Below are 19,294 nucleotides of genomic sequence, written 5' to 3'. Positions count from 1 at the left end.
ACAACTAGAGAAAGCCCTCGCACAGAAACGAAGACCCAACACAGCCATAAAAAAAAAAAAATTAATTAATTAATTAATTTAAAAAAAAAATATGAAAATGAATCCCTAACTAACAGCATATACAAAAATCAGTTCCAAGTAGATTGTAAGTGTAAAGATAAAAGCTAAAACAATAACAATTACAGAAGATCACATGGGAGGATATTTTCATCATTTTGGAGTTAGAAAAAGTTGTTTTTTTTTTTAAACAGAACACAGAAAAAAAAAATCCCACTAATCTCATATAGGAAAAGATGAACAAATTGAGTTACGAAAGCTTAGAGATTTCTGTGAATCAATGACACCAGTAAGAGAACAAAAAGGCAAATCAGAAGTTGGGAAAAAATATCTCCAACACAAGGAACCAACACTGTTTGTATGCAGGATATATAAAGAACTCCTTCACGCTAGTCAATAGAAGACTGACAATCTAATAGAAAAAAAGAGACCTGAACTAGTACTTCACAAAAAAGGATGTTCAAATGGTCAATAAACATGTGAAAATATCTTCATTCTCAATAGTAATAAAGAAAAATGCAAAGTAATCTACTACACACCCAACAAAATTATGAAAATAGAAAAACAAAAAACAGGGTTGGTAAAAATATAAAGTAATCAACTTCCAGGCATTGCTAGTGAGAGGAAAACCTGGCACAACCTATAAGTTATAAAACAGTGACAATAAGTAGACAGCTGCCAAATGCAACAAAAATGGATGCCTCACAAACATACTGTTGACCAAAAGTACTTAGAAACAAACAAACACACCCTGTATGAGTCAATGTATATAAAATATAAAAAAGTCAAAGTTAATCTACGGTGTTAGCAGAATAGTATTTATACCCGGGGAATAAGAAGGGACTAGTGATTGGGAGGAGGAAGAAGAAAGGCTTCTGGGGTGTTAGTAATGTTCTATTTCTTCACCTGAATGACAGTTACACAGAAATTGTGATAATTTGCAAAGCTGTACACCACTGCTTCTCAACCCCAAGTGACTTTTGCTCTTCAGGGGACATTTGGCAATGCCTGGAGGAACTTTTCATTGTTACCGCTGGAAAAGGGCGGAGTGCTACTGGCATCTAGGGGGTAGGGGCCAGGGAAGCTGCTACACATCTTAGAGTACACAGGACAGCCCCTCCCTCCTCCACAAAGAATCATATTGCCCAAAATATCAGTGATGCTGAAACTGAGAAATCCTGTTGTACACCTGTCCTTTGTGCCCTTTTGTGTAAGTTAACTCTAGTTTTTAAAAAAAGCCATGTGCGTGTTTTTTATTCATAAACAGAAAGGATGCTAGCCTCTTTCCAAGTTTTCCTCTTTCTATTCATTTGCTTCTTGTTAATTTGATTTGTTGTCCTCTAGAGGTCGCTAAGGGCGGAGAGGGACAAATGCTCCTGCAAAATTGTATACAAGCAAAACTATAATTGAGGAAATGCTGTCCATTAATTATTCCCTCTATAACTCATTATTTGACTATACTGGAAGAACCTTTATATCCAACTCTGACATGCCAAGTAAAGGGAAGCAGAATTGGAGAAAGCATTATCCCACACAGAAACAAATTTGCTAGGAAGAGTCCAGGGTCTAAAGGAGCAACTTTTGCATTACTTACATGAGTCACAGATGTATCATGTCTCTTTCAAGTAGAAAGCAAAGTGCATTATTGATACTTTTCTGTATATGTATATGGAGAAATATCCAAAGTAAATACTTTGATTTCATGGGAAAAACAGGAAGGTACCCAGGATTATTTTTGCATCTTGATTTGCAGATGACTAAACTCAGTTTAGAAAAAGAATACCAATATCAACAAAAGCTACGTTGCAACACATATGTCAATGATTCCATCAGTGCTTATTCCCCCAGATCTGGTAAATGATGTTTGCCAATGACTAAGAGGCCAGTATGAAGAGGAATTTATGCGAGACAAAGAACTGAAGATGGTTGCTTAGGTAAATCAAAGTAATGTATCCAAAGAAAGTAGTGAGATAACTTAAATGGTTCATTTCTTTAGAGCTGCTTATCTCAATGTAGTGTGGAAACATAGTATGAATTGCTCAATTGATGATCAATTTTATGAAAAAGTACAGGAGAAATAACATTGGTTAAATAATGCAATCGGTGAACACAGGAGACCTCAAAAGAACACAGTCGTCCTCATTCAGAGAAATTGGAAATGAAGGTCACTCACTCTTACTACTAAACTATTCACTTTTCCTCCTAAGATAGCCTCTTAACTCCTATAAGAGAATGAGTTAGTGAGGATAGAAGATAAACCAAACTCAACCAAACCAGGTAAACCTGATGTGATGCCAGCATCCCCGACCTCAACCACAGGAAAGAGAGGTCAACATGGAGTTGCCTTGAGATGAGATTATTAGGTACCATCCAGAGCAGAAGAGATGAAGGGACCTTGGGAGGGAGAAAACATACCAGTTGATCCAGGGTCAGATTTCTTAAAAGGATGGAGTTTGGCATGCCCAAGGAGTAGTAGAGACCTTATCGTGCTTGGACTCCAGTTTAACTGAACTTAGAAAACAATGACTCTTGATTTGCACCCTGGCTGGCAGAGTGAAACCCACAGCCATGACACTCCCGCAGGCTAAACATGGAGGCGAATGATAAAGCTGTCTCCCTTCACCCTTTCTCAAGAACTAGGTTGGGAGGAAATTCAGGGGCTACTTCAGCTGATGTGAAGAGCAGGCTGGATATTTCATACTCATCTTGCCAGTCGCCCCAAACGTCTAAGAATGTCTCAAGGGCAACTGTCTGTACCTTCTGAGAAGCCATGTGGAGCCAAGTGCGGCTCTAAGAAAGCCAGAGGGTGGTTTTCAGATGCAGCAAGAGACCATGTTCTGTGAGGCTTCCAGTTGTACTGTGTTTTATAGTTTTAAAAAATAAACATATTGTTCCGTCTTTGTCTGTCTGTCTCTCTCTCTCACACACACATCACACCCTGCCAAGGCAGTGCTGAGCCGGTGGCTGGGCTACACTTTAAATTCTACTCTCTATCCCTACCTTTTAAATACTCTTCTTCCTTCTTGCTTTCCCCACTCCAAACCCTTCAGTCATCAAAACTGACTTTCCACACAAAGGCAAGAAACTCACGCGACTTTGGCACAGACGGTGCACCGCCAGCTGCCATCAAGGCCTGAGACCCGGCACTGGCCGCACACCCTGAGTGAGCAGGCCTGGCACGGGTCTCCGCGGTCGAATATCAAGCCCAGGTTTCGCTGACAGTGAGCACAGACCCTGCTGGTCTCTTGCGGAGTCTTCCCACTTCTACGTTTTGCTTCCAAGAGTTCATTTTTCAACTTCCTGGAAGAAGAGAAAAAAAAAAATCACTTAAAAAACAAAACCAAAAACAAACCAGAGGAGCAGAGCTATCTTCATTTAAGGGATGTTTTCATTGGGAAGAATATTTGAACGAATCAAGGAGTTAGAGTCAAATGACTCAAAAAACACAATTTCTCTCTCCAGAATCAATAATCCTTTGATCTCAGTAGTGGAAAAACATAATGTTTCTGTTTTACTTTTGACGTCTTCCACTAGCACTACTATTTTGCTATTAGTATTTATTTACATTCTACTCTATCTTCTCCAGGGTATCCTTGATACCATAACATGGGAACACAACCCCAGTCTACAGGCATGTACAATACCATGTTCTCCCCTTGCCTAGATATATTACATGAGGCAAGAGTGTGAAATCAAGCTTGGCAACATGGGTACTTTCCTTAAGTGAGCCAATGAAGAGTTTGCTGCAAAGACACTGTCCATCATTTCAGGTTGAAATGCTTCTGCTTAGCATGTGAGGGTTTCCAACAATTTCCACTGACCTGGGGGCCCTGCTATCAGATATATCTCTCTTTGAATACAGGTTCCATCAGGAATTAGTTGTTCAACCTTAAACAATGATTTACCCACTCAACTTCAGTCTCTTCAGTTCTAAACTGGGAGTAATAACATTCTACTGGGACTGTTTTTAAGATTAAATGAGAAGATGGTGCACTAGGAGGATGCGGAATTTGCGTCTCCGCACAACTAGGGCACCTCGCAGGCACCAGTGGGGGACCACGGACACCTAAGGGGATGGGAGGAACCCCCCAGCTACCATGTAGGATGTGGGGAGTGGGGGGGGAGTGAGGGGGGAGGAGAAGTGGAGGCAGGACAAGACCAGCGCCCCTGAGGGGTGGCTGGGGGAGGGGAAGGGATGCCACGCCCGAAGGGGGAAATTGGGGGACCACTGGGAGGGCAGAGGATCAAAAGGGAGCATGGCCAGGTTCTCCTGCCCACTTGGGCCCCCAGGAACCTGCTGAGATCCTGGGCCTGATCCTCTGCCCACTGAGGCCCCCTCCAGCCGCGCAGGTCCTGAGGGAGTGGGAGGGAGGGAAGGGGGAGCAAAAGTAAAGGCCGGACCTCCAGGTCTGGAACCCCTGAGGGGTGGCTGGGGGAGGGGAGAAGTTCCTACACGCAGTGGGATCCACTCACAGCTTAGGGGTCCAGCGGGGAAGGGGGAGAACAGAAGGGAACGTGGTGGGTGGGGCGGGGGGGAGTGGAGGAACGGAAGGGAACGCAGCCAGTGCTTTCCCTATCCACTTAGGCACCAGGGAGCCCGTTGGGCCCCAGGGCCTAATCCTCTGCCCTCTGGATCCTCCCTCCTGCCGTGCAGAGCCCAAGCCCCGCCCCTACACCCCCACCCAGAGCCCTACCTCTACACTCAGAGACCCCTTCCAACGCGCTGAGCCTAAACCCAACCCACACACCCTCACTCAGGGCCCTACCTCCAAACTCGGGAACTCCACACTCCAGAGGCGCTCCTTTCCACGTGCTGCCTCTCCCCTTCCCCACAGGTCCTAAGCAGAGGCCCCGCCCCACACTTGAACTTTGCCCTGCCTAGGCTCCGCCCACAAGGCCTTTTCTGGCTGTGGTCCTGAGTCTAGGCCCTGCCCCATGCTCAAACGTCACCCCACCCACCCCCATGTAGGCCCCGCCCCACCCTAGACCCCACCCCTGCCTAAGTTCCACCTCCCACCTAAACTCCGCCCCCCATAGCCAAGGCTTTTTTTTCCCCCCCGTTTTTCCTCTTTTAGATTAGAGTTCTGTTTTACCTTGTTGATACCTTTATATTTTTATTTTTTCTAATAAATCTTTTATTTTTCTAATTTTATTTTATTCTTTATACTTTGTTATTGTTCTGCTCCTTTTGGCTTGTTCCCCTTTTTTTGTTTTTCTTTTCTGCTTTCTGTTGTGGTTTTATTTTACCTTGTTGCAGTTGTCTCAATTATATTTTAATTTTTCCTGATATATTTTTTATCTTTCTAATTTTATTTTGTTTTTTATTCTTTGTTATTGTATTGCTCCTTTTTTCTTTTTTTTCTTTTTTTTGCCATGCCACACGGCCGGCAGGATCTTGGTTCCCAGGCTGGACATCGGGCCTGAGCTCCTGTGGTAGGAGCTCTGAGTCCAAACCACTGGACTAGCAAAGAACCTCAGACCCCAGGGAATATTAATTGGAGTGAGGTCTCCCGGAGGTCCTCATCTCAGCACCAAGACCCGGCTCTATCCAACTGCCTGCAGACTCCAGTGCTGGACGCCTCAGGCCAAACAACCAGTAACAGGAAAACAGCCCCACCCATTAAAAAAAAAAAAAGAAACGACAAAAAAATATGCTACAGATGAAGGAGCAAGGTAAAAACCTACAAGACCAAATAAATGAAGATGAAATAGGCAACCCACTTGAAAAAGAATTCAGAGTAATGATAGTAAAGATGATCCAAAATCTCAGAAACAGAATGGAGAAAATACAAGAAACGTTTAACAAGGATCTACAAGAACGAAAGAGCAAACAAACAGTGACGAACAACATAATAATTGAAATTAAAAATACTCTAGGAGGAATCAATCGCAGAATAACTGAGGCAGAACAATGGATAAGTGAACTGGGAGAAAAAAATGGTAGAAATAACTGCCGGGAGCAGAATAAATAAAAAAGAATGAAAAGAATTGAGGACATCTCAGAGATCACTGGGACAACATTAAACCCACCAACATTCAAATTACAGGGTTCCTAGAAGAAGAAGAGCAAAAGACAGAGTTTGACAAAACATTTGAAGAGATTATAGTTGAAAACATCCTTAACATGGGAAAGGAAATAGTCAATCAAGTCCAGGAAGCACAGAGAGTCCCATAAAGGTTAATCCAAAGAGAAACACGCCAAGACACATTTTAAACAAGCTATCAAAAATTAAATACAAAGAAAAAATATTAAAAGCAGCAAGGGAAAAGCAACAAATAACATACAAGGGAATCCCCATAAGGTTAACAGCTGATCTTTCAGCAGAAACTCTGCAAGCCAGAAGGGAGTGGCAGGACATATTTGAAGTGATGAAAGGGAAAAACCTACAAGCAAGATTACTCTACCCAGCAAGGATCTCATTCAGATTCGATGGAGAAATCAAAAGCTTTACAGACAACTAAAAGCTACAAGAATTCAGCACCACCAAACCAGCTTTACAACAAATGCTAAAGGAACTTCTCTAAGCGGGAAACACAAGAGAAGAAAAAGACCAACAAAAACAAAACCAAATCAATTAAGAAAATGGTAATAGGAACATACATATTGATAATCACCTTGAATGTAAATGGATTAAATGCTCCAACCAAAAGACACAGGTTGAATGGATACAAAAATAAGACCCTTATATATGCTGTCTACAAGAAACCCACTTCAGGCCTAGGGACACATACAGACTGAAAGTGAGGGGATGGAAAAAGATATTCCATGCAAATGGAAATAACAAGAGAGCTGGAGTAGCAATACTCATATCAGACAAAATAGACTTTAAAATAAAGACAGTTACAAGAGATAAGGAAGGACACTAGGACACTACATAATGATCAAGGGATCAATCCAAGAAGAAAACATAACGATTATAAATATTTATGCACCCAACATAGGAGCACCCCAATACATAAGGCAAATGCTAACAGCCATAAAAGGAGAAGTCGATGGTAACACAACAGAGGGGTACTTTAACACCCCACTTACACCAATAGACAGATCATCCAGACAGAAAATAAACCAGGAAACACAAGTTTTAAATGACACAATAGACCAGATAGACTTAATTGATATTTTTAGGACATTCCACCTGAAAGCGGAAGAATACACTTTCTTCTCAAGTGCACACAGAACATTCTCCAGAATAGATCACATCTTGGGTCACAAATCAAGCCTTGGAAAATTTAAGAAAACTGAAATAGTATCGAGCATCTTTTCCAACCACAACGCTATGAGATTAGAAATCAATTACAGGGGAAAAAAACCAGAAGAAAACACAAATACATGGAGAGAAACAGTGTGCTGCTAAATAACCAAGAGATCACTGAAGAAATCAGAGGAAATCGAAAAATACCTAGAAACAAATGACAACAAAAACACGACAATCCAAAACCTATGGGACGGAGCAAAAGAAGTTCTAAGGGGGAACTTCATAGCAATTCAAGCTCACCTCAAGAAAGAACAAAAATCTCAAATAAACAATCTAATCTTATACCTAAAGGAACTAGAGAAAGAATAACAAACAAAACCCAAAGTTAATAGAAGGAAAGATATCATAAAGATCAGAGCAGAAATAAATGAAATAGAAACAAAGAAACAATAGCAAAGATCAATAAAACTAAAAGCTCGTTCTTTGAGAAGATAAACAAAATTGATAAACTTTTACCCAGACTTAACAAGAAAAAAAGAAGAGGACTCAAATCAATAAAATTAGAAATGAAAAAGAAGAGATTACAACTGACACCGCAGAAATACAAAAGATCATAAGAGACTTCTACAAGCAACTATATGCCAATAAAATGGACAACCTGGAAGAAATGGACAAATTCTTGGAAAAGTACAACCTTCCAAGATTGAACCAGGAAGAATTAGAAAATATAAACAGACCAACCACAGGTAATGAAATTGAAACTGTAATTTAAAATCCTCCAACAAACAAAAGTCCAGGACCAGATGGCTTCACAGGCGAGTTCTATCAAACATTTAGAGAAAAGGTAACACCTATCATTCTCAAACTCTTCCAAAAAACTGCAGACGGAGGAACACTGCCAAACTCATTCTACGAGGCCACCATCACCTGGATACCAAAACCAGGCAAAGGTATTACAAAAAAAGAAAATTATAGACCAATATCATTGAAGAACATAGATGCAAAATTCCTCAACAAAGTACTAGCAAACAGAATCCAACAATACATTAAAAGGATCATATACCATGATCAAGTGGGATTTATCCCAGGGATGCAAGGATTCTTCATTATATGCAGAACAATCAATGTCATACACCATATTAACAAATTAAAGAATAAAAACCATATGATCATCTCAATAGATGCAGAAAAGGCTTCTGACAAAATTCAACACCCATTTATAATAAAAACTCTCCAGAAAGGAGGTATAGAGGGAACCTACCTCAACATAATAAAAGCCATATACGACAAATCCACAGCAAACATCATTCTCAATGGTAAAAAACTGAAAGCATTTCCTCTAAGATCAGGAATAAGACAAGGATGTCCACTCTCATCAGTATTATTCAACATAGTATTGGAAGTCCTAGCCACAGCAATCAGAGAAGAAAAAGAAATAAAAGGAAAACAAATTGTAAAAGAAGTAAAACTGTCACTGTTTGCCAATGACATGATACTATACACAGAAAAGCCGAAAGATGCCACCAGAAAACTACTAGAACAAATCAATGAATTTGGTAAGGGTGCAGGATACAAAATTAATACACAGAAATCTCTTGCATTCCGATACACTAACAATGAAAGATCAGAATGAGAAATCAAGGAAACAATCCCATTTACCATCGCAACAAAAAGATTAAAATACCCAGGAATAAACCTACCTAAGGAGGCAAAAGACCTGTACTCAGAAAACTATAAACCACTGATGAAAGAAATCAAAGATAACATAAACAGATGGAGAGATATACAGTGCTCCTGGATTAGAAGAATCAATATTGTGAAAATGACTATACTACCCAAAGCAATCTACAGGTTCAATGCAATCCATATCAAATTACCAATGGCATTTTTCACAGAACAAGAACAAGAAATTTTACAATATGTATGGCAACACAAAAGACCCCGAATAGCCAAAGCAATCTTGAGAAAGAAAAACAGAGCTGGAGGAATCAGGCTCCATGACTTCAGACTATACTACAAAGCTACAGTAATCAAGACAGTATGGTACTGGCACAAAAACAGACATACAGATCAATGGAACAGGAGAGAAAGCCCAGAGATAAACCCACACACATATGGTCACCTTATCTTTGATAAAGGAGGCAAGAATATACAATGGAGAAAAGACAGCCTCTTCAGTAAGTGGTGCTGGGTAAAATGGATAGATACATGTAAAAGAATAAAATTAGTGCACAGCATAACACCATACACAAAAATGAACTCAAAATGGATTAAAGACCTAAACGTAAGGCCAGACACTATAAAACTCTTAGAGGAAAACATAGGCAGAACACTCTATGACATACATCACAGCAAGATCCCTTTTGACCCACCTCCTAGAGGAAGGGAAATAAAAACAAAAATAAACAAATGGGACCTAATGAAAGCTAAAAGCTTTTGCACAGCAAAGGAAACCATAAACAAGATGAAAAGACAACCCTTAGAATGGGAAAAAATATTTGCAAACAAAGCAACTGACAAAGGATTAATCTCCAAAATATACAAGCAGCTCATGCAGCTCAATATCCAAAAAGCAAACAACCCAATCCAAAAATGGGCAGAAGGCCTAAGTAGACATTTCTCCAAAGAAGACATACAGATGGCCAACAAATACATGAAAAGATGCTCAACACCACTAATCATTAGAGAAATGCAAATCAAAACTACAATGAGGTATCACCTCACACCAGTCAGAATGGCCATCATCAAAAAATCTACAAAGAATACATGCTGGAGAGGGTGTGGAGAAAAAGGAACCCTCCTGCACTGTTGGTGGGAATGTAAATTGATACAGCCACTATGGAGAACAGTATGGAGGTTCCTTAAAAAATTAAAAACAGAACTACCGTATGACCCAGCAATGCCACTACTGGGCATATACCCTGAGAAAACCATAATTCAAAAAGAGACATGTACCACAATGTTCATTGCAGCAGTATTTACAATAGCCAGGACATGGAAGGAACCTAAATGTCCATTGACAGATGAATGGATAAAGAAGATGTGGCACATATATACAATGGAATATTACTCAGCCATAAGAAGGAACAAAATTGAGTTATTTGTAGTGAGGTAGATGGACCTAGAATCTGTCATACAGACTGAAGTAAGTCAGAAGGAGAAAAACAAATACCGTATGCTAAAACATATAAAAAGCGGTACTGATGAACCTAGTGGCAGGGCAGGAATAAAGACGCAGATGTAGAGAATGGACTTGAGGGCATGGGAAGCTGGGACGAAGTGAGAGAGCGTGTCATGGACATATATACACTCCCAAACGTAAACTAGATAGCTAGTGGGAAGCAGCCGCATAGCACAGGGAGATCAGCTCGGTGCTTTGTGTCCACCTAGAGGGGTGGGATAGGGAGGGTGGGAGAGAGACGCAAGAGGGAGGGGATATGGAGATATATGTATACGTATAGCTGATTCACTTTGTTATACAGCAGAAACTAACACAACAATGTAAAGCAAATATACTCCAATAAAGATGTATTTTAAAAAAAGTACTGATTCCCAACTCTCATCCCCACAGATTCTGATATAATTGGTTTGAGATGTGGCCCATGCAATGATTTTTTTAAAGCTTCCCTATGTATTCTAATATACTGCCAGATTTGGAAAACACTCCTCTAGAAGATAGGTTCACTCCCACTTAAATGCTTCACAGACATGCCATTCCTTTGTCATCCAGATCCATTCCCTCCTTCAATACATTTCCAGAAAAAAACAAAAACAAACAAACAAAAATACCCCCAGACATCCCAGGATCATCGCACACATCTCATACCACCTCCTTCTCCACTTGTGGTTCTCTGCTTTGTTATACCCAACTAGATTAGCATCTCCCCAAAGGCAGGAACGATGGCTTTAGTTTTTTATATATACTGCTCAGGACTCAAATCTGTGCTAGATCATAAGATATTTAAATGTTTAAAACTATTACCTCTTTTGGGCTTTCAAAGTAGTTCATGAGATATTATGAGCCTCATGATAAAGACAGTAAGCAGTAGAGATAAAATCAGAAACCGAGTCTTTTAATTCCTAGCCTAATGAGAGATTCATAAATGGGGAATTTTAAAAGTGAGGAGTAAGGTTTCCAAAAACCTATGGTTCTCTGTCTCATTCATTCATCCAGTGAGCATTTATTGAGTGCCTATTGTGTGCTAGGCATTCTGGACTTCAGATACGAAAATGAGTCTAAACAGGACACCTACTAAGGACTCCCAGTATCCTTGATGTCAGTCAAGAAGAGGACAAATGATGCAAGATGATTCATCCGCTGCAACAGGCAGCCATACAGGGCACTCTTAAGTCCTCACTCTAGGATAAACAACACGGTCCTACTATATAGCACAGGGAACTATATTCCACATCCTGTGATAAACCATAATGGAAAAAGACTATAAAAAAGAATATATATATATATGTATAACTTAATCACTTTGCTGTACAGCAGAAACTAACACAACACTGTAAGTCAGCTGTACTGCAATTACAAAAAAAACTGAAAATATAGTGGCCATATGATCCAGCATTCCCATTCCTGGGCATATATCTGGAAAAGATGAAAACTCTAATTTGAAAAGATACATGGACCCCAATGTCCATAGCAGCACTATTTACAATAGGCAAGACATGGAAGCAACCTAAATATCCCTTGACAGATTAATGGATTAAAAAAGATGTGATACATACACACACACACACACACACACACACACACACACACACACACACACAATGGAATACTACTCAGCCATAAAAAAGAATAATTCCATTGGCAGCAACATGGATGGACCTAGAGATTATCATACTGAGTGAAGTAAGTCAGAAAGACAAACACCATATGATATCACTTATACATGGAATCTAAAGTATGACACAAATGAACTTATTTATGGAACAGAAACAGACCCACAAACAGAGAAAACAACTTATGGTCACCAGAAGGAAAAGAGCGTCTCTTGTCCAACTGAACACAAATGACCAGAACCCACAACACATGCTTTTCTAATCCCTTATTTAGAGCTTACAAAGCATCTTTATGTCCTTTTTTCATGAGCAACTGGCTCCTGAAATTGAGTGTAAGAAAAGCTCCACACAATTTATTTTTGAAAACCTGTAAAGGCTACAAGTTTTAAAATAACAGGATGAGTTCTCATTTGAAGATTGCAATTGTATTATTTGGAAGAGCATAACAGACCTTTGAACACCTCAGGACACAGGAGAAATAAAACACTGCCTAGTCAAAATCTGTAACAATTCATGCAACAATGATAAAGAAACACCGTGATCAAAATGAGTAAAACAAAGAACAATCCTAGACTGAGTCCTATCCCAGTAGGCTGGTGGGCCAAAGAATAAGAAACTGAGAACAGGGGGTATTGCAGGATACTCCAAGAGACTAATTCTCTTCCGGAAATAAATTCTATGATCAGGTGCCTGAAGTTTAACCACTTAGCAGCTCCTTAACTACAGTGGGCGAGACCACTTGGAGAAATTATGGCCATAAAGTCAAACATTTATATTGCATCTTTCTCTGTGTTCTATTCACAGGACTATTTAGCAATTGGGTTTCACTGAGCTCCCAGTTCTAGAGTCTGAAAAGACTTGGGACTCTGTATAAATCAGGCCACAGGGAAGCAAGAACTTCAAGGTCCAAACACACCAATTGGGAATTCCTAAGGCAATTGGTGTTAATTGTCCCACATATCCTGAGAGCTATCTCTGAGACTATGGGAAAAGCTGGGGAGAATTCCATAGGCCGGCATCAAATATTAAGCACATCGACTGAAGAAAACGCATAACCTAAAAGTTGAGAATTGTTTTATTTGGCAGACTTTCTGAGGATTTAAGCCCAGGAGGCAGCCTCTCAGACAGCTCTGAGGGGCTGCTCAGAAGAGGGAAGGGAGGACTCAGGAAATACAGAAGTTTTGCAAAAAAAACACAAAAAAACAAACACACAAACAAAAAACAGGTAGTCGGAACATCAAAAGATTACCGTTAAGTAAAGAAAACCAACCAAACATCTCAAGTTAATGAATTTAGCGGTTTTCTATGTATGGGAAGATGCAAGAGTCTGGGCTCATTGACATCATTCCTTTGATGTGCACCTTAGCTATCTAGGGCCAGTATCCAGTTCTTTCCCATCCTGAGTCCCCTCAGGGTGCACCACTGGGGTGGCTGTAGTGACTTGATGGCTGCAACACCCTTCGTTTGTTGACATGGCAGGCACAATTTTTCATTCACAAGCAGCTTACTGGTTTTTCAAATCTCTGAGAAACTGACCTAATTCAATCATATCTAGGATAATTTCACCTTAAATGGACCCAACGGTTTTCAGATGCTCGAGAAGAAGAGAAAGGATAATGGGAGGGTAACTGCAGCCAGGAAAAGAAAGTGTGCAATTGGAGAATAAGTACCAAGGAGAAAGGAAAGTACAGGGAGCTGGGAGAGAGGAACAGGATGGAAGATGTCTCTTTCCTCTGCTTTACTAGCCCCCACTCACAAAGCAAGGTGGACCTCATTCGGTTCCTGCACTGCTGGTCCAGTCTCAGGAAGGTATCTGAGAAAGGTGAGTTTCTGGGCTGTAAGTATTAGGGGAAACACTGACTGAAACTGCCCACCCTGGCCAGGCACCACAGTAACCATCTGCATGAGTTATTTTACAACAGGAGATCCTGATAAGGAACACAGAACTAACAAGCCACCACCAACCGGAAGAATTCGGGAAAGGTCAAAAGGAGATGAAAGGAGACGCCAGTCTATATGTCCTACCAACCTCCCAGAATCCTCCTCGCTGGAATTCATCTTGTCTGAGGGATGTGTGCACCACCGGCAAGGACCCTGGGTCAGCATGATTGGCCAGAGACAACCCGGAAACTAACCCCATCACCGTAAAACCCAAGACTGTGAGCCACATGGCAGAGCAGTTCTCCTGGGTTCCCTTACCCTCCTGCTCTCCGCCCAGGCGCCCCTTCCCAATAAAGTCTCTTGCTTTGCCAGCACGTGTGTCTCCTCGGACAATTCTTTTCCGAGTGTTAGACAAGAGCCTACTCTCGGGCCCTGGAAGGGGTCCCCCTTCCTGCAACATAAGCACAGTATCTGTTCATCTCTCTCATCCACATAAGCTAGAACTGCTTCTGGTTCCAAATAACAGGCTTAAGAAATTGATTTCATTTCTTCCCCCCACATACAAGAAATCCAGAATTAGGTAGTTGCCTGTATTCGCTCAGCTGCAAAATCAGGTCATTAAGGATTCATTTCATCCTGATGGTCCCCTATCTTCAGCAGAGCATCCAAGTTTAAGGCAGGAAGAATAGGGAGGGGGTGTCAGTTACACCTGTATCCTAACAGAAAAGCAAAAATTGAATCAGAATTCCTTCCATCAAGAAGGACTTCCCTAATGAAGTCCTCCTTAGGTTCCCTCGACCAGACACTGTCACAGCATCACCATTAGCTGCAAGGGAGGCTGGGAAAGTGGGACAACTTGGGACTGCAGATCCCTGCCCTCTTGACATCGGATGTGGTAACGTGACTCACACTGGTCCATGAAATGTGATATGTGACTCCAGGTAAAAGCTTTAAGAGCAAGTGCATGGTTTATCACAAACCCTCTTCTTTGCATGAAGAATGGCAATGTCCCAAATAGTGTGTGCCCTGTAAGTTTGAGTCCTGGTCTGAGGATGCCATGAAATAGAGTCCCTAGCCATCTTGTTATGGACATGTAGCATGAGAGACAAATAAAGCTTCATCGTTATAAGGCACTAAGAATTTGGGGCTGTTCTTACAGCATCGCTTAGCGTGCCCTGACTGATAAACGTATAGCCTAGTTGTTCATCTAGCTGGCTTCCATATATTCTTTTATTTCAGCTTTACTGCTGTTCCCCCAGAGTGGCTTTCTCTGATTACCAAATCTGCCACAGATTCCCATCTTATTCTCACTCAGAGAACTGTGTTCTTTTTCTTCAGAGCACTTACCATAATTTTTCATTGTACATTTATTTGGCTGTTTTTACTGGTTTAATGTCTTGCCAACTCCTCTGTAATCTCCACGAGGGCAAGACTGTATCTGTTTTGTTCAGTTTTGCATTTTATAGCACATAAGCAGTGCTGGGAACATAATAGCTATCATTTAATTGAATGAATAAAAGAGAGCATAAGCAAAAGCTGGTGAGTGACAGAGAAGGAGAAAGGAGGAGGGAAGAAGGGAGAAAGAAAGGGAGTGGGTGGCGGGAGGAAAACTCAGCCATACTAGGTATCACTGGGCATTGCAGTTAATCTCTCTGGGTCTCAGTACTTCAACTTCAAAATGAAGATGGTAATTCCTTTCTTATCTTCCTCTGAGGGTGTTTGTGAGAGCCAGAGGCAATTAAGCATGGTAGTGTGCTTCACGGATTATAGGGCCCTTTACAATATGAAGCCATTATTATTTAAAAAGAGAATGAGAAGAGAAAAATGTACAATGTTAGATCTGCTAAGAAAAAGACAAATTAAAATTGGCTAAAACTGAGATCAAACACACTTCGAAAAATTAATACGAGCCTGAGAAAACTACAGAATGTTCTTAATTACTTGGTAAGGATTTCCAGAACTTTCCCCATCTTCCTTAACCTCATTCCTACACTTTTGTTGAGAAATCGAAACTATTTTGATTCTTGAAAACGTTCAAAGTCTAACCATTTCCTCTCTTTGTTCTTACCTGAAAAGAAACAAAGAATACTGGAGATGGATGAAAACGTGTAGTAGAGGTAAATATGGCCCCAAATCAACTGTTAAAAAGTAATGAAGAATACAAAGACAAAGAATATTATGAAAAAGATATTACTCAGGCATAAAAAAGAATGAAATAATGCCATTTGCAGCAACATGGATGGACCTAGAGATGATCATACTAAGTGAAGTCAGACAGAGAAAGACAAATACCATATGATATCACTTATATGTGGAATCTTAAAAAATGATACCAATAAACTTATTTACAAAACAGAAATAAACTGACTGACATAGAAAACAAACTTATGGCTACCAAAGGGGAAAGGGGGGTAGGGATAAATTAGGAGTTTGGGATTAACAGATACACACTATTATATATAAAATACACAACAAGGATGTACTGCATAGCACAGGAAACTATATTCATATCTTGTAATAACCTATACTGGAAAAGAATCTGAAAAAGAATAGATACACATATACATGTATAACTGAAGCACTCTGCTGTTAATAAATGGAATATTGCCTGCCGTATCAGTAAACAAAGGATGTCACAGTCATCAGCTATTGCAGCCATCAGCCAACGGTGAGCTGTACACTGTACATCCGAAACTAACACATTATAAATCAACTATACTTCAATTAAAAAAAAGAATACAAAGAAAAAGAAAAAGGAAAAAAGTTGTTGAAGACATTTAATTCCAGCTAACACCAATTCTTTATTTGAGATAAACTCAGGATGCCCTTGTATTTTAAAATATCAGTTTATTCTTTATGTTTCCTTGTTGCTACACAGATACATGTGTATTAACATGCGAACTGATGACCTATATGGAGTTGAAATCCTAAAGACTGAAGAGATGAACAATCTCAACTATAGTTGAATGATAGAATATTTTCATTTCTATATTCCAGTGATATACTGAGTTCATTTTTTCTCCTATCCCATCATCAAAAATGTTCAATGCATTACAAAGACTGCTTGCTTTATCACTGCACAGACGCATTCCTTTCAAATCAGGAATTGCTTTCATTAAAATTCCTGTCACTTGTGTGGGGCGTTATTTTTCTTTTGTTACCCTGTCTAGACCCAATTATCCTGAACACTATTTTGCATCAAATAAGCTAGGAATTTTAGAAGAGAAGCAATTAGCTGCCTGGAAGAGGAAGCCACAGAAGCTTCACAAAGCTTCTTTGATTCCTTGACATCTTTACACAATCCTCAATCTCATCTAGCAGAGCACATCAAGGCTCAAGAGAAATAATGAGCAAGCGAGGACTATACAGTGGTCCAGAGCATCAGGCTCTGAAGTCAGACTCCCTGGGTTCTAATCCTGGCCTTGCCCCTTATTTCCTTGGAGACTTTAAATTACTTAGCCTCTCTGTCTCAAGACTTAAAGAGACTTAACCTGTCTGTGTCTCAAAATATTCCCTGTGTAAAAAAAAAAAAAAAAAATCATAGTAGTTACAACCTCATAGGGTTCTTGGGACCATTAAGTAAGATGATGCTGTCGTGAGCATAAGTAAAGTGTGAAGCACAGCTTGGCACACAGTAGTTGTGGAATAGACCATTCTAGTATGCGTCTCCAAATCTGTGTTCTCCATTTCTCTATTAGTGGAATGTTCAGCTAGGCTCATGGCCACTCAGAGTAAAGACTATATTTCCCAGCATGACCTGCAGTTAGTTTTGCCATGAGACTAAATGTTGGCCAATGTGATGTGATCAGAAATGATACAGGCCACCTCTAGGTCATGCCCCTAATGGAAAAGCGGTATCCCTGTCCCTTGAACCCTTCTTCCTTCCCAGAGGCTGGGATGAGAACATAGGGGTGAGCCATCTTGGATGAAGAGCCAAACTCTCAAGACGGTAGAACTACAAAAGGCAAGGCACCCAGACCCATGCTATAATGGAGCCACCATTGACGACATCACAAAGCTGCCAAACAACCCAGACTTTTCCATTAGAGAGCAATGTATTATATTTCCATCTCGTTTAAGCCATAATTAAAACGTGTCTCTGTCACCCACAGCCAAACTTATTTCCCAAACAAATACAATAAGAACTCTGTAAATATTAGCTCTTTTTATTATTGTCCACTTGCAGAGATGTTGCTATCAGGTTTTGCTTCAGCCTCTGCTGCAGTGCCTGCCAGCTAAATCCTTGTCTAAAGCTAGAGATTCATATTCCTTTAAGAGAACAAAACCATGGTGACTAACGAAACATATTGCCCGAACCAGAAACAATGAGACAAAAAGCACTTGAAATAATATATGTGGGCAGAATAATGTCACAGCAGCCTGATGCCAATGGCTGCATGCCTCCTATCACTCCTGTCTTTTGTTCACATCCAGAGGCAATGCCATCAACACTGGGGCTATTTCATATTTGCCTAAGAAAAATCCAGATGTGACCAGACCTCCTTTCTGTACTCTGAATACAAAAATGTGACTTTTTCATTTTGATTGTAGATTCTGTGTGTAGAACCTCTTATTAAAAGCTAACCATCATAACACTTAGCCACAATAATGACGGGCACTCTGTTTTAAGTGTCATACTCTTAAACGTTGACAGTAACCCATGAGAAAGACATTATGATTCTGATTTTATAGATAAGAAAGTGGAATCTCAGAAAGGAAACTTCACAGGGCTATTAAGTGGTGCAGTCAAGATTCAGATCCAGAGTTTTATTTCCCCAAATCTGTTCTTTTCCCTACACCAGGCTCCCCTCATTGCCTCTCAATGTATTAAAATATTGTTGCTCAGAAAGAACACTGTATTTATATTAAGGACTGCTATTGCTTTCCTAGTTGTGCAAAGCCAGGCTGAACACACTCAAAGTTCAGCCTCAGTAAACATGAAGGGTTTCTTCTGCCTGCCCTGCTTCTCCCACCAAATGGCACCTGCCCAAGTCGCCTCTTATCACAAAGTCTTTCATGACAAATAATCCCCAACAGAACTGTTCCTCAACAAACACCACTATAAACTTTATAAAGCTTTTGATTAGTTTTCAAGTCAAAGGCTATTAAAAACAATCAAGACCATCCAAGAATTGGGGAAAAGTTTCACTCAGATAGAAAGCTACTTCACAGAACGTGAATAAGGAACAGAATTGAAAGAACGCTTGACTACATAAAGAAATCTTCGGACTTCCCTGGTGGTCCAGTGGTAAAGAATCCACCTTACAATGTAGGGGAGGCAGGTTCGATCCCTGGTTGGGGAACTAAGATCCCACATGCCTCGGGGCAACTAAGCCCGCACGCCACAACTACTAAGCTCGTGTGCCTCA

General features: G+C 40.4%; 1 protein-coding gene across 6 annotated transcripts in view; it reads right to left on the bottom strand.

Annotated features, from left to right (window-relative positions):
- The window catches only part of SYTL5 (synaptotagmin like 5), a 203,072-nt gene that overhangs the window by 71,346 nt on the left and 112,432 nt on the right, over window positions 1-19,294 (bottom strand). For all 6 annotated transcript variants that reach the window (XM_068533212.1, XM_068533214.1, XM_068533213.1 and 3 more), the window contains exon 3: window positions 3,148-3,357. In XM_068533212.1, the coding sequence (XP_068389313.1) occupies window positions 3,148-3,357 (210 nt within the window). The remainder of the gene's footprint in view (window positions 1-3,147; window positions 3,358-19,294) is intronic.

This window comes from Eschrichtius robustus, chromosome X (genome assembly GCF_028021215.1).
Source record: "Eschrichtius robustus isolate mEscRob2 chromosome X, mEscRob2.pri, whole genome shotgun sequence".
NCBI classification, from domain to species: Eukaryota; Metazoa; Chordata; class Mammalia; order Artiodactyla; family Eschrichtiidae; genus Eschrichtius; species Eschrichtius robustus.
This window is presented reverse-complemented; position numbering and strand designations above follow the sequence as displayed.